This window comes from Macrosteles quadrilineatus, unplaced genomic scaffold, assembly GCF_028750875.1.
Source record: "Macrosteles quadrilineatus isolate MER2022 unplaced genomic scaffold, UCM_ALF_1.0 Scaffold_2__2_contigs__length_208266976, whole genome shotgun sequence".
Lineage (NCBI taxonomy): Eukaryota > Metazoa > Arthropoda > Insecta > Hemiptera > Cicadellidae > Macrosteles > Macrosteles quadrilineatus.
The window spans coordinates 168,311,532-168,327,918 of record NW_026542595.1 but is presented as its reverse complement, the minus strand read 5'-3'; the positions used below and the strand labels follow the sequence as shown (position 1 = coordinate 168,327,918).

Here is a 16,387-nt window from a genome sequence, read left to right as displayed (position 1 = left end):
ACTCCCGTCGCTACGTCTCTATAACTATAATTGTGTTAAAGGTTGATTTAAGTAGTATTGCAGCTATGTTTGATTGTAGCATCGTGTCTACTTATCAAAACAGAACACGACATGAAATTCCTTACGGAATTAGAATAATAGATTGTATCATAGATAAAACCATAAAACATAGTACCTTAGTAGATTTTCCATCCTTATGGAACAGCTGAAGCCAATTTTATTGTTTTGTTAGTTACGTAAGGTTTCTGTAGATGTCGTGTTTTGTTTACAATTAGTTTCTATTATTTTAGGATTAGCCCTCTATATCTTTATATAGCTGTATAACGTTTTAAAAACTTAATTTCCAATACATTTGGGTACTGAGGTAATGTACGGAAGCCACCCTATACAGCGCGCTGCGGCGTTGGCGGTTATGTCAAGGTTGGGCTATCATAAATAGAAAGTATGAATCATCTGGTATCGTTCGATTCATAACGAAACTATGAAAGTCCTACAAACATAATATTTATGATAACCCAACCTAAAATAACCACCACAGCGCGCTGTCAAATATGTGGCCTCCGTATGATACCAAAGTACCCGAATTTGTTTCCAATAAGTGTGTGCTTTTTGTGCTCTATATCAGAGCTTGCAATGAATGGGGATAAATTAATGTTTAACTATTATTTAGAAGTTACAATTACGTGTAAAAAAGATTAATTTACGGATTTTCAAAATGATTTTGTAAATACAGAAACAATTACGAAATTTCTGTTCATCCAGGGCATAGAACTTTGTGAATATTTTACAGTTTATTTCAACTCTATAAACACTTTAATAATGATGATAATAATAATAATAATGACACGAGGTTCTTTTTTGTAGGGTCGTGTTTACGTGGTAAACAGCCGGCGGGTGGAACCATGGAACCCTCTTAACACTAAAACCCTCCTCGACATGGAAGGCGATGTCACTACTTATAATTATAACCAACAATCTTCCACCTTTGTTTGTGTTTGTGTTGTTCGCATTGATATTCATGGAAGGTTTCACCTTGTGTTTTATTGCACACATCGACACATCTCAAACACAAAGCGCTCAGAAGGCGCGTAGGCCTACCAAGACATGGATAAACCTATGGGTAAACCTGTCAAGCATATTGTAATTGTTTTAAATAGTTTATTTAGCAGTATAAAGGCAATTCTGATCAGTTTAATCTTGTCTTCTGGATATGCCCACGTTGATTGGTGGAAATATCATCAGGCCAAGCTATGAATCACAATTTTTGCTTGCCCTGATGATAGATTGATGCAATGCATCCGAAACGACAGTCAGTGGTTTCGCAAGATCAATAAAGTCGCTTCTCGAAGTTCAGGTTTCCACCGATATTGTCTTTGAAAACATTCTGGTTTAAATAGTTATTTATTTGTGTTACCTTACAATACGATTTATATGCTTTTTTGACGTGTAAGTTTTATGTTTCAATCAAATTTTGAAGCAATTATATCAATATTCTGGACTCATTTTATCAAATTTACCCATTCAAGTGAAGACAATATCGTCCGGTAAGACACCGGCCGATTAAGGTTCCAATTCAATAGTACACATAGATCTGCACATAGATAGCCTACAATACTACCTATCCTGTGAAAGTAAAATAATAGTTGTGTAAGACCATTTCTTATTTTTTACTGCCACGGCCCTACATATTGAGATACATACAAGTAAAAACACATTAGACAAAGCTTGGTAGTAAACTATGGCTTCCCTTATAATTTAATAAATACAGAATACATGAATGGAGAGAAGAGTGTTCTCATCAGGTGACTAGCATCAATAAAATGCAAATTGGGAGAAAGTGGCTTGCGAACTCAGCAGAATCGCGTTTTACAGGTTGCAGGTTATGAAACTACAACAGTTTATGTCTACGTCATCTTCAGTGGTTCTGTCACAGGCTGAAACATCAGTTCCACCATAGATTAAATTCATAGAGTAGGTCTAGTACATGGTGGAAAAAGTGTTGTATTAGATTCACGTGGGGTATATATGTCTACTCTTTTAATCTATGGTTCAACCTTACTCTATACACTGCAATTTGATGCCAGTATATGTAAGAGCTCAACTATTTCCATACAGTGAGCTGAGCGAGCTACATTACAATTTCAAAATTTATGGCTTATATTTGGACATTATTTATTTTCCTGATTAGAAACCGTGTCAAATACTGTTCACAACAATACAAAACCATCCCGTCTAGCTTTTTTGAACACCCCTGTGAAACAGTTAACAGTGCTAATTGAAACTAACTATATTTAGGCCTATGATACAGGTTATTTGGGGAAATTCGCAAAAATAAGTATTCAATTAATTGATTGTAGGCCTGTGTCTTTTAGTGGAGATAGATTTCCGATGTAGAGACAGAGTTCTGTAAGAGACAAATTTTTTTTGCTAAATAGATTTACTTGTCTATGCAAGCGACATGGGCTAGTGGTTGGGCTACTATGGTCTGAATGATGGAACATGTCTCCTGAAACTCGGTCTACATACTGGCCAATGGTTTAAGGACACCATTGTAAAATAATACTTTAAAAATAGTAACCATAATGTCTTAAACGACACGATTGCGTTGTTTTTAGATCTATAAAGCTTGAGGATATTAACAGTGTAAGTGGTGATGAGATTGACAAGTATACTACAGTATGACCCAGACATTGACTCTAGAGTAGATCGAAAGACCAGTTTCATCAGCCGCGACTGTACTCTTCAGTGACGTCACAGCTGGGAAGGTCGTGATTAAACATCGCATACCTTCACTTTCACTTGATCAACATTCGGACACTTGAAACACGATTACTGGCGGCGCGGCGCCTGAGGCCAACAAAAGTGGTGTGTTTATATGAAAACTATTAGATAGGATTTAAGGCGGTGGGTGAATAAACGACTTCAAACCTTGCTTGATTTACAACGACGTTGGCCAAAGTGTGTATTTAAAGTGAGTATGAATGAAGGATGAACTAAATACTCGTATGAAAACTTGAGTTAGGCACTGGCTAAAATCAGATGAATCTTCACATAGAGAAATGTAGCAAATCCAGTTGGGAACCTACATTACATATAAATATACCCTATATGCTTCACAAATAAATTGCAATTAAGGTCAATGCTATCAATAAATAATCAAGGAAGTTGACAAGACATCCGATTCCGAATGTATGGAAATGAAAAACAGATTTTTCCCCTTTCCCATTTTGCTCCCCTGTTAAAATATCGAAATAATTAAAGAAAACTCTAAAAATTTGAAAAAAATCAGATGAAACCTACCTGTAAAATAGTCGTTTATCGATGGAATCATATCAATGTGGCATTCTGGTCTGACTAGTGACATGTTGTAAGGTCTGAGAGGGTCTACGTCGGAGTCTAGAGCGGACGAAGTCTGGTCTAGAGGATCTACTACCTCCAGTACCTCAGCATCTGACACGTTGTAAACCACGACGTTCATCTGAAACAAGAACTAGCAGTAGAGACGAGGCAATTTGTTGAGGTGTAAAAGGGTCTAGATAAGATAAAGTCTGGTCTAGAGGATCTACTACCTCCAGTACCTCAGCATCTGACACGTTGTAAACCACGACGTTAATCTGAAACAAGAACTAGCAGTAGAGACGAGGCAATTTGTTGAGGTGTAAAAGGGTCTAGATAAGATAAAGTCTGGTCTAGAGGGTCTACCACCTCCAGTACCTCAGCATCTGACACGTTGTAAACCACGACGTTCATCTGAAACAAGAACTAGCAGTAGACAAGAGGCAATTTGTTGAGGTGTAAGAGGGTCTAGAGAAGATGAAGTCTGGTCTAGTGGATCTACCACCTCCAGTACCTCAGCATCTGACACGTTGTAAACCACGACGTTCATCTGAAACAAGAACTAGCAGTAGAGACGAGGCAATTTGTTGAGGTGTAAGAGGGTCTAGAGAAGATGAAGTCTGGTCTAGTGGATCTACCACCTCCAGTACCTCAGCATCTGACACGTTGTAAACCACGACGTTCATCTGAAACAAGAACTAGCAGTAGAGACGAGGCAATGTCTTGAGGTGTAAGAGGGTCTAGAGAAGATGAAGTCTGGTCTAGAGGATCTACTACCTCCAGTACCTCAGCCTCTGACACGTTGTGAGCCACGACATTCATCTGAAACAAGAACTAGCAGTAGAGACGAGGCAATTTGTTGAGGTGTAAGAGGGTCTAGAGAAGATGAAGTCTGGTCTAGAGGATCTACCACCTCCAGTACCTCAGCATCTGACACGTTGTAAACCACGACGTTCATCTGAAACAAGAACTAGTAGTAGAGACGAGGCAATATGTTGAGGTGTAAGAGGGTCTAGAGAAGATTAAGTCTGGTCTAGAGGATCTACCACCTCCAGTACCTCAGCATCTGACACGTTGTAAACCACGACGTTCATCTGAAACAAGAACTAGTAGTAGAGACGAGGCAATATGTTGAGGTGTAAGAGGGTCTAGAGAAGATGAAGTCTGGTCTAGAGGATATACCACCTCCAGTACCTCAGCATCTGACACGTTGTAAACCACGACGTTCATCTGAAACAAGAACTAGCAGTAGAGACGAGGCAATATGTTGAGGTGTAAGAGGGTCTAGAGAAGATGAAGTCTGGTCTAGAGGATATACCACCTCCAGTACCTCAGCATCTGACACGTTGTAAACCACGACGTTCATCTGAAACAAGAACTAGTAGTAGAGACGAGGCAATATGTTGAGGTGTAAGAGGGTCTAGAGAAGATGAAGTCTGGTCTAGAGGATCTACCACCTCCAGTACCTCAGCATCTGACACGTTGTAAACCACGACGTTCATCTGAAACAAGAACTAGCAGTAGACAAGAGGCAATTTGTTGAGGTGTAAGAGGGTATAGAGAAGATGAAGTCTGGTCTAGAGGATCTACCACCTCCAGTACCTCAGCATCTGACACGTTGTAAACCACGACGTTCATCTGAAACAAGAACTAGTAGTAGAGACGAGGCAATATGTTGAGGTGTAAGAGGGTCTAGAGAAGATGAAGTCTGGTCTAGAGGATCTACCACCTCCAGTACCTCAGCATCTGACACGTTGTAAACCACGACGTTCATCTGAAACAAGAACTAGCAGTAGACAAGAGGCAATTTGTTGAGGTGTAAGAGGGTCTAGAGAAGATGAAGTCTGGTCTAGAGGATATACCACCTCCAGTACCTCAGCATCTGACACGTTGTAAACCACGACGTTCATCTGAAACAAGGACTAGCAGTAGAGACGAGGAAATGTCCTGAGGTTTGAGAATACAGACCAAAGACCCTAGAAAGAATCATTATTCGAATTCCTCGTGAAACTTTGTTAATACTTTCACCAGGGAACTGTTATATCGATTGAATCGATGACATTCAAAGATATCTTGATGTAAATCGGATTTATTAAGCCTACTAGTTTAAAAATAACTTTCCAAACTATGAAATGACTCAGTCGACTGGAATACTACTGAACTGAGATGACTAACATGTGTCCATCGTATTTATATCGCCACCGAATTATTCTCCAGTCTGTGATGATGCTTTGTGCATTCGCTACGCTTACTATTTGTGGAATCATCAACTTATTTCCCAATAAATAACTATATAAACAAAGATATTTTTAGTATGTTTTTGAGTCGAGTACCTATGTATGCCTATTAGCGAATTTCCCTATAGGGAAGTAGCTAATAAAACAGCAAATTATATCTAAGTTTATCCGCTTGTGCTTTAGCATTCAGTAAACATGTGCATGTTGATTATTCTATCGGTAACTGTCATATATATTTTAATTAAATTTTATGAAAACCCTTTAGTTTTTCAGACTCAGTTTTAAGCGTCGTTCACGAAGATTAGTCGCTCTCCTTATGCTTCCCCCGGCACCTAAAGTCCCATCTTTCCTCTTTGATCGCATCCATCCTTGAGCTCATAATTCCGGGCGCCATCTATTTGCGACTGGAGGGATCTACACCCGAGCCACGACAGAAGATAGTATCTACGTGCTCTAACCTCTAGGCTAGCTTCGCTGTAGCAAACTAGGTTACTATAAAACTAGGACAACGAACTACAAACTAGGACATTATGCAATAGGTTATGTTGAACTTCAGAGTTAACAACTTATTATCCGATCTACACATTCCTTGTCCCATTCTAGCTACGCTCCCAAAGTGGTGTGCATAAATGTACACTACTAACAATGTAACAATGTTAATATTGTTATATAAATCACATTGCTCAACTCACACCCGTGGTGTGTCACATTTATAGCACGAGCCCATGTAATCACTAGGCGTAACGACGACGATATCACTGATCACATTATCATCTTGGTGGCTGAAAGCAATAAAATATTCATCGTCGGTGGCAGTATAGATTGTGATTGTACTGTGTTTACGTAGTTCACAGTTCAATTTACATTGAAAACGTAAAACATTCAAGTTTGATCGATTAAAAAAGTGTAATTCAAGTATCCAATCAATCAATAGTTTGACACAACGATAGCAGTGTATAACGCTAAAAAATCTTAAAACCAAATAAGGTTTAACACCAGCTAAACATAGACTAAACTGAAAGAAAAATGTTATATTAAAACTTATTCCTTTTATGTTAACATTAAAAGTAAAGTATACAAGATGTTTTGATTGATAAAAAAAACAACAAAAATTAGTGTACAAAACCATGCTACCACCTCCAATGAATTTTCTCCCCAACCATGGGATTAGATTCTATTTCAGGTATCCTCTAAAGACTATGTCGGCTTTATGCTAATGCCTACATGTGCAGAATTGGATACGCCACATTACCAAGATTTATTTATCATCATATCATGAATAAAATAATCACAATCTATCTATACTATTATAAAAAAGAGGTGGTTGCTGTATGTGTGTATGGGAAAAGTAAACTCGAAAAATACTGGTCGGATTGGGCTGAAATTTGGCATGACGATAGCTCACATTCCCGATTAACATATAGGCATATTCTTATTTCAAAAATCCTTTCGGGCTCCGCCCCAGTGGCTCTGGAGTTTCCCATGTTAACCTTATGAGAAATGGAATTATGAATCTTAACAGCTGTTTCAATTAAACAAGTTGGTTCTGTTCTATGATGTTCAATAGCATTAAAGTTACAAGGATTACCAACAGGGTGCAGCACTATTATTTCTTTTACATTTATGACAACAGCTAATTTGCAACCAAAAGGTGAGTGAGCGTAGCGAACGAACTTCAACATGGAGGCGAGTTAGCGTAGCGAACGAGCTAACCTGAAGGCAAGTGAGCGCAGCGAACGAGCTCCAACCTAAAGGTGAGTGAGCGTAGCGAACGAGCTCCAACCTAAAGGTGAGTGAGCGTAGCGAACGAGCTCCAACCTAAAGGTGAGTGAGCGTAGCGAACAAACTTCAACCAGGACGTGATTGAGCCATGCGAACGAGATAATCTTGAAAATTAAGAGGTTAAACGGAGCAAAGCCCGCGGGTTACAGCTAGTAATTAATAAGGAGGTTAAAAAAAGAAAAAAATATTTCAAATTTTTGAAGGAGCAATCCTTCGCGAACTTCGGCTTGGATTTATCTGATAGAAGGTTGTCAGTTTGTGCAGCTCTCATCCCTACTATGAGACAAGGGTTCGAGGGGATTTTCTAAGTATTTTAAGGACGCGGCAGTGACCGGGTCGTGGATTGTGTAAGATAGAAAGCGATGGTGGCGCGGTTACGCGTACATACGTAACTCGACGATCCTTCCTTCATCCTTCGTCCTGGAACTGTTCGTTCTGCGTTTGGTTGGCTGTACAAAGATGTACAAAGATTGGTGAAGGCATATTCATCCCATCTACATTTATTTTGGAGCATAAATTCAAAGTACATATAAACGTACGTGAAGGTTCCAAGTGTCAGGTTAACCAATAATTTAGAATGTACCGGGAATTGCACTAGAATGGTTTGAATCTTACCTTAATAACAGGCAACAGTCAGTCCAAATTACATTTATTGATAATAGCAATTATGTAAAATATTATAGTTCAGACAAACTCGAAACAAAATCAGGTGTCCCACAAGGTTCTGTACTAGGTCCAACTTTATTTATCATATACATAAATGATGTGACATATTCAGGAAAATTTTCTGAAGTGATATTATTTGCTGACGACACGACCTTATTGACATCCAGCCAATATAGAGAAGAATTGGAAATTAAATGTTTTGAAGAAGCAAATGAAGTACTGTAGCACAATGCTTAATGGAAAGTCATTTAGAAATTAATGTAAATAAAACAAAATTTATAGAATTTTCAATCAAAGATAAAATCACAAAAGATTTTAACTTAAATATTTTAATTGATGATTAACATATAGAAGAAGTAGAAACAATCGTACTGTATTCATAGGACTTCAACTCACACACTACTAGAAATTTCAACTCACATATTGAGCACTTATGTAAAAAAATTCCAAATTGTTTTATACTAAGAATATTGTCTATGTTCTGTATTGAAGACGTATTACTTACTGTATATCATTCGTAAATTATTTCCAACATTAGATAAGCAATACCTATGGGGCTCAACTTCATCCAAAACTAAACAAATAAATAGTAAAATTTCAAAAGTCTGCATTAAGAATTATTTTTAAATAGAAACCACGTATAAAATAAATTTTAAATACACGTAAAACACGTTTTAAAACATTTCCTGTAAAAAAGTATTTAAAAATTACTAATTAATTACCTTTTATTTAATATACAGGGTGGTCTGGACCTAGCGTTAAAAATTTTTTCGGGTGGTAGAGCAACACAAGTGTGATTAAATCCACAATTTTAAAAAATATATTCCATACACCCACTTGCAGAAACATTATTTAGATTTTTTTAGAAAAACCTGTACATTTACACAAAATTTTAAAATTTCTCTAGTATTTTCATACATTTTTATAACTTTGACACCACCATCATATTCTCCATTAAATTCTATGTAAGAATAGACAGCTTTTGGTGAGCCCTAAGCTTTAGAATTGCTATTTAAATTGATTAGAACTAAGACATTTTGAATTTCAAAAAAAAAGGTAAATAATAAGCCTACAGACACTTTTTTTTAAGAAAAATACTAGAGATTAGCAAATTGCTACAAAAACTGCTCTAAAATCTTAGCTTTTAAAAGATATGATGAGGCATTTAATTTGCTTCATTCTAAGTACAGCTATTCCAGTTATAACTGTGGAAAACATGGTTTAAGGAAAACAAAACCACACTTTAACAAACCAAAAAGACACACATGATAGTTTTTATTTTTATAGAAACAGCATGAGGCTGCAACAAAATTTGTATCTAGACAGCTATCTTCCGCAAAGAATTCCATGGGGTTCAGATCAGGAGATCTTGCGGGCCAGGGCACTGGACCTCCTCGGCCTATCCACATGGGATAGTTAGCACTCAGTCAATCTTGAATGTCATTCGTAAAATGAGGAGGTGCTCCGTCTTGTTGATAAATGATATCTTGACGGAGCACAGGATCAATTACATTCAAAATTTGAGGAAGATCGTGTTGCAAAAATTCCAGGTACATCTCTCCACTCAAACTTCCCTAAAAAATATGGGGACCTAAGAAGCAATCACCAGCAATCGACAGCTGCCCAAACGTTTATAGTAAATCTTTTTTGAAAGGAGTATTGAGGAGAGCATGGTGCTAGAGTAGATTTCTGTCGCTACCTCCTGAATTCTGACATTAAACAATACGACTTTTTCAAAAAGATTTTGTGCACGGATGAAGCTCTTTTTACAAAACAAGGTGTATTCAATTCCAGTGCCCTGGCCCGCTAGATCTTCTGATCTGAACCCCATGGATTTCATTTCGAAAGAGAGCTAGAGCCTGCATCAGAGAGAATGGAGGACATTTTGAAAATAAATTAAAATGAACTAGCATTTTAGTTCGGTTATCAATCCAATACTTGGAATTCGTTTTGAACTTGTCTAGATACAAATTTTGTTGCAGCCTCATGCTGTTTCTATAAAAATAAAAACTATCATGTGTGTCTATTTGGTTTGTTAAAGTGTGGTTTTGTTTTCCTTAAACCATGTTTTCCACAGTTATAACTGGAATAGCTGTACTTAGAATGAAGCAAATTAAATGCCTCATCATATCTTTTAAAAGCTAAGATTTTAGAGCAGTTTTTGTAGCAATTTGCTAATCTCTAGTATTTTTCTTAAAAAAAAGTGTCTGTAGGCTTATTATTTACCTTTTTTTTTTGAAAATCAAAATGTCTTAGTTCTAATCAAATTAAATAGCAATTCTGAAGCTTAGGGCTCACCAAAAGCTGTCTATTCTTACATAGAATTTAATGGAGAATATGATGGTGGTGTCAAAGTTATAAAAATGTATGAAAATACTAGAGAAATTTTAAAATTTTGTGTAAATGTACAGGTTTTTCTAAAAAAAATCAAAATAATGTTTCTGCAAGTGGGTGTATGGAATATATTTTTTTTAATTGTGGATTTGAGTCACACTTGTGTTGCTCTACCACCCGAAAAATCTTTTAACACTAGGTCCAGACCACTCTGTATATTTATGAAACATTACTATTTTTGAAGAACAATTTTGAGAAATTCTGGAAAATGATAAATTATGTGTGAAGAATTTTATTTTAGAAATTTACAAATATTTTCTTCTACTTTCAACAAAACAAAGTTTTATGAAAAACATCTTCATTCAAGGGAAGAAAATTATTTAACAAATTACCACTTAATATTCAAAACTTAAAATTAAAAGAATACAAACAAAATTAAAACAAATCCTTAGAAGATCCGGTCTATTATATTGAAGACTTCAATGAAAAATGTATCAAAATTTTAAAATGAAACTGTAAAGAGTTTAAATTAATACTAAACCTAAGTTAAAAATAGTTAATTGTAATTTCGATACAATGTATATTGTCAAGACAATAAAGCATTTAGTCTTTACTTCCCAGTGTGCTTGGCTATAACAATACTACCGCATAGAAGATACAACCTTTGAATTTGGTTGGCCATGCCAAAACTACTCATCCTTAATGAAATTCATTTTTTCGATTTATTTATGTTTTAGCACTCATCCTAATGAAAACTACTCATCGTCAGTTTAGTTGGCTATCCAGGACTGTACGTATTTCGGAAACGTTCAGTTCTTTGTTTCTTTATACTAGTTTGAGCATGTTGCAGTCATATAGGACACGAACCATATATACCAACGAACAATGAATGGATAGCATTGGTCCTCATTAGAGTACCTATCTAACTTTCAAAGGTTTAATATTGTAAGCAAATTCCAACATATTTTCGGTAAATCGCCGTCGTTATATATGTAATCCTAACAACCTAGTTGCATACAATACACATAACATACCCACATAAACTCCTAGCGCGTGATTCTTCTTGTAAACGTCACAAACCACTATCACCTTCTAGTATCTTCTTTGAGATACAATCACTAGATGTTAAAAACATCAACTAAGAGTTAAAGTATAAATATAGCCTCGGACGTGAAAGGAAACAACCTTATTATTGATGTGGAACTAGCCCATATACTAAATTGATTGACAGTTTAATTAATCAGATTTAGTAGAGGCTACGTCATTGTTGTTGAATAAACAGCTTAAGCGATGAGGTTTGGTTTGTGTTTTAAGCGTCTCCCTGTTAAAGATGTTCTGTGTGATTATTGCAGTAATTTTCAATCTCTAGCTAATTATATAGTGAGATTCAATAAATTGTATGATTAGATTCAGCATTAATTCATTTACGTAGTAGAGTCCAACATTTCAAAAACGTTATATAGTTTAAAATCCATTCGAAAATAATTTAAAAAATACACATATATAAAGATACTTTATTAAATAAATTACATCCTTCTTGCTCTATCACAAGCAAGCTGCTAAACAAAAGGATAACAAATACAAATTTTGGCTATACAGAAGGAAAAACATTACCTAATTAAAATGACACAATAATTTTGATCTTGATCAATTACTCTAATGATTTCTTAGGATTGCCATTGAAGTTTTCAATGACACAATGGAAATTTTCTTTAGAATTTTTCTGTCCAATTTAAATCACTTCCAAGATGTATAAAAAAAACTTGTAATGGTCTCTCTTGAGCCAAAAAGTAAGCAAATTACTTCATTTAAGTTATATTTTTCTTTAAGTATGAAATCGTCGGCTCATTGTAAAAAACTTTAACTTTAAGTTTGACAAGTTACATTTCCGTTCGTTTTCTATCCTTTTTGTATCTGAATAAATCTACCTAGTAGGAAAACTTTCTGGCATGATCTAACTACAGAATAACAGGTTCAAGGATGAACCATTGGACAAAACATGCAATTACAGATCGCTAAACACATTTTTTGCCCATTAATTGCTCGTTATGCATTGAATTACAACGAAGGTCGATGTTACAAAATGTTTCAGTTCTGGTCGATTGACGCGCTGTGGAAGAACTGTTATGCAACGAACGCGTGAAAAACTCAACTTCGACGCGGTGACAAAATCAGGATCTCTGATTTGGTACGCCAAAGGTACTGTACGTTGTGAAAGATCAGGGTTCAGATCGCCCCAAAACAACAGTTATTTGTGTAACTAGTGTGGGTCGCCGGAATTGTATCCCCCTGGAATTTTACCCCCTGGGCAAAGCTGACGTCACTATGACGTAGTAACCTGAGTGGCCAAAAGTTTGTTCGCGGCCGGAATTTTACCCCCGCGGATTTGGAAGTCTTATGAAAATAGTCAGAGCGTGATTAATTAGATTAGCGATAAAACCCGGAATTTTACCCCCTGTCCATATAACTAGCGTTTAGGCAACTGAAGATGCACGGGCCGGATTTTTACCCCCGGAATTTTACCCCCGGAATTTTACCCCCCGGAATTTTACCCCCTGGCTAATTTTAGAAATTGAATGATTGATTTTCTTATTTCTGTTTTTAATTAATTGTAAACATTTCATTATTTAGTAGCCTATCTTTATTTATTTATTTTATAATCTCAACTAAGTACACAGAATTCGCTGTTTTATTTTGATCATATTAACTAACAGTTGGCTTCAAAGATCGAATCCTGACACTCGAATCTCAAAATTAATATTAAAGCCCTGTTCGATTAGTTAATGTTACATATAAATTAAGATAGGCTACTTAATAATAAAATGTTTACCATTAAATTAAAACTGAATGACGATAATTAATCATTCTCACTAATTTATATCTGGTCAGGGGGTAAAATTCCGGGCGGTAAAATTCCGGGGGGTAAAATTCCGGGGGCAAAATTCCGGGGGTAAAAATCCGGGGGGTAAAATTCCGGGGGGGTAAAAATCCGGGCCGTACATTCTAGGTTTTTATAATTTGATGTGTTCTGATTAAACTCACAACCGTGAAAATATATGTTTAATTCCGAGTTTAATCCATCGAGCTGATGTCGCGAAACTCAAAAGTTCGCGGCCGGAATTTTACCCCCTGGTTTGTGACGTCACGTTTGCCCAGGGGGTAAAATTCCGCTACCCCACTGGTGTGCGTAGTGGCGCTTTGCTGCACATGAGAGAAGGAAACACTGCACCAGCTGATCGTAGTAGTAGTATCTGTGTTGCCATTTTCAAGCGTACACGTATTACGTTAAATAACTACTAAAAATACCACCGCAGCAAACCTACAGACTAAGAAAATTTCTACTTACCTATTTGGATTTCCACTAAAATATTTCCTTACAATTATTGTCAGATTTATTGCCTTATTAAAATGTTGAATTATTTAAGTGCCAAGACTTAACAAATGTCATATCACTGCGATTAAGCAATATAAATATGTTTTTGTTTGTTAGTTTGTAGGATTTATAATACAACTTATAGCTGACATATATTTATATATTATCAATAGCATATATTTGTATGAGAATCTTGATGAAGAAATTGACTATTGACTATCAAGTCGATGGTACTTTACTAAAATATTCATTTATGCCTTGGGAAGGTGCGTGTCAGAAAGGCAATGGTGTAGTCAAAGTTTTCCCATTGTTTTTAATGTTCACTCACATTCGTACGTACAGTATTGACCTCGTACATTGCCTTTGGCAAAATGATAACATCTTGGATATTTTGGATTTAAATATCCAATATAGTGATAACATCGGCACTATTTTTTTTTTAAAGATTACATTAAAAAAAAATTATTTTAAAATATAAGTTTTAAATTAAATCAGATTAGAAATTTTTTAAATGATTTTCATATTAAGGTGCGGCAGGGATAGTGAATGTAATATCGGAAAAAATTACAATAAATAAGTTACCAATAACATTGTCATTAGTTTTTATAAAACAAATCGCAGAAATAACGCCAGGCTAACACTTATTCATTTTCATAATGATTTGTAAACCAATTTTAACACGACTTAAGCTCTATCAAAAGCCTTAAGAAAAATTTTTCACCCAACCAATAATACGTTTTATTTTTTAATGCAGGGTCTAATTTAGCAGCTCTTGTGATAAATATCCAGGATTCAACTTTTACTTTCAGTATTAATTCTTGGATTCTGGATAATCACATAGGCTGCTAATTAGGACCTGCATTTAAAAATAAAAATGTTTTTACTGGTTAGTTTGATTTGTTGTCTGAAGATTAAATTGGATTCATTTTATATTTCTTACGCAAGGTGAACTGACTAATTGAGTCGTAGCTTATTCAAAGCAAGTTGAGACTTTTAACATCTTACAGGTAAGTTATTAAGAGCAAGCGGGTAAATAAAAACTGTGGAGTTTATTCATATAAACAAGTTAAGGGCATTAAGTTCACTCGTGCGTCAGCTAGACCGTTGTTCAAATTTATAATTTGCATTCTAATCCAAACAAGCTAAAAATATATGAATTAAAAAAGTGCTTGTGGGAAAAGGTTGAAAGACGTTTTGAACGATAACCAACTAAATGTACGAAAACCAATCAAATTTACATAATTTTGTATGTATTTCGAGTTTAAAGAATCGTTTAAGGTTTAACCGCAGTCAAACAACAAAAACTGTAATCATTGATTTTATTCACACTATATTATTAGAATTAGGCCTACGTTTTCAAATTGCACAACATAACAGTACAAACGTTAAAAAATTTTAAACCTCTTCACTAAAGACAAATCACAATCATTAACTGTGTCAACAATATTCCTCCTACTCTGCAATCACAAAAATCAATTTAAAAAATCAAATGCTAAATATTTATTGTTTAAAAAATAAATACATTGAAATCATACGGTAGCTTAATCATAAAATCTACGTTACAAGACGGATATTTTATAACTCCATACTACAGAAAAATTACAATTACTTACGTTTGTTTATTTTCCTGCGTCTTTTAAAATCACAAAAACCGAAATCGACGGACACACGGACAGACACCACTGCCACCGGCCACCTTGGTAGCCGCCAGCCGGCCAGTGACTGAAGCGGCGCGGAGAAACAGAACCGTGACGTCACTATGGCGAGGGAAACGAGGCCTGAGCGAGAGAAGAGACGAGACAAAATTGAAACAAGAGAACTGTAACTTTTATGTTAGGTACCTAACGAGTCAGGTTGTGATTTGAGGTAAGTAAGCTTTCAAAATGAAATAGGCAATATGGAATATTATTTATTTACGTGTTCGAGGATGGACAGAGTTGACTTAGATAAGGAAGAGCCCAGTCTGTTCGTTCTTAAAGACTATATTGTTTTGGTTTCTTGAGTAAGTAGCGGTCAAACTACTCATCCTCCTAAAATATCAGTTTTGTAATGGATATAAATTAAGGGTGCACTTTACCTCAGCTCGGAAATCTCAGCTCGGGCTTCAGTAGCTATTTTTCACCATATTGGACAGCGCTGCGAGAAGCGCTTGCAGACGTTTCCAAGATTACTGTTTTAGAGTTAACAAATAATGATAGCTAGGCAGTCTAAACGGCTTATAGTAGTACAAAGACCAATCTATAGTTCTGCGTTTTTCAAATGTTCAAAAAACGTTTTTTTTAATAAGTTAAGGCTAGTTGAAAAGACCCTTTTTTCTTGTACTACAACTCAAGATTATAAGATGTGTATTTAAAATAATTGAAATATAGAAACAAAGAACTATAGAAAATTTCATCCTCTTTAATATGAGACCTTAACTTTGATTCTACCTTCAATGTAGCAGGTGAAAACAGAAATCTTGCAAACCCTTGCATTCGGTTGCGCGTCAGGGGTAAAGCGCACCCTTAATCATCTATTGCCATTTACATATTACGTCACTAACAGTAAACCTGAACAGTCGAGTCAAAGGCAGAACAGTTTTCCATTTTAACGAAGAAAATCAGTTACAGTTATTTTTATAGGCTATTATAGCTGTAGTTTTAACTTCATAAGTATTCGC

General features: G+C 35.7%; 1 protein-coding gene across 1 annotated transcript in view; it reads right to left on the bottom strand.

Annotated features, from left to right (window-relative positions):
- The window catches only part of LOC128986355 (organic solute transporter alpha-like protein), a 29,911-nt gene extending 14,480 nt beyond the window's left edge, over positions 1-15,431 (bottom strand). The window contains exons 1-2 of the mRNA XM_054406686.1: positions 15,342-15,431; positions 3,301-3,478 (exon numbers count right to left, since the gene is read on the bottom strand). Coding sequence (XP_054262661.1) covers positions 3,301-3,478 — 178 coding nt within the window. The 5' untranslated portion in view covers positions 15,342-15,431. The remainder of the gene's footprint in view (positions 1-3,300; positions 3,479-15,341) is intronic.
- Positions 15,432-16,387: the final 956 nt, after the last annotated feature.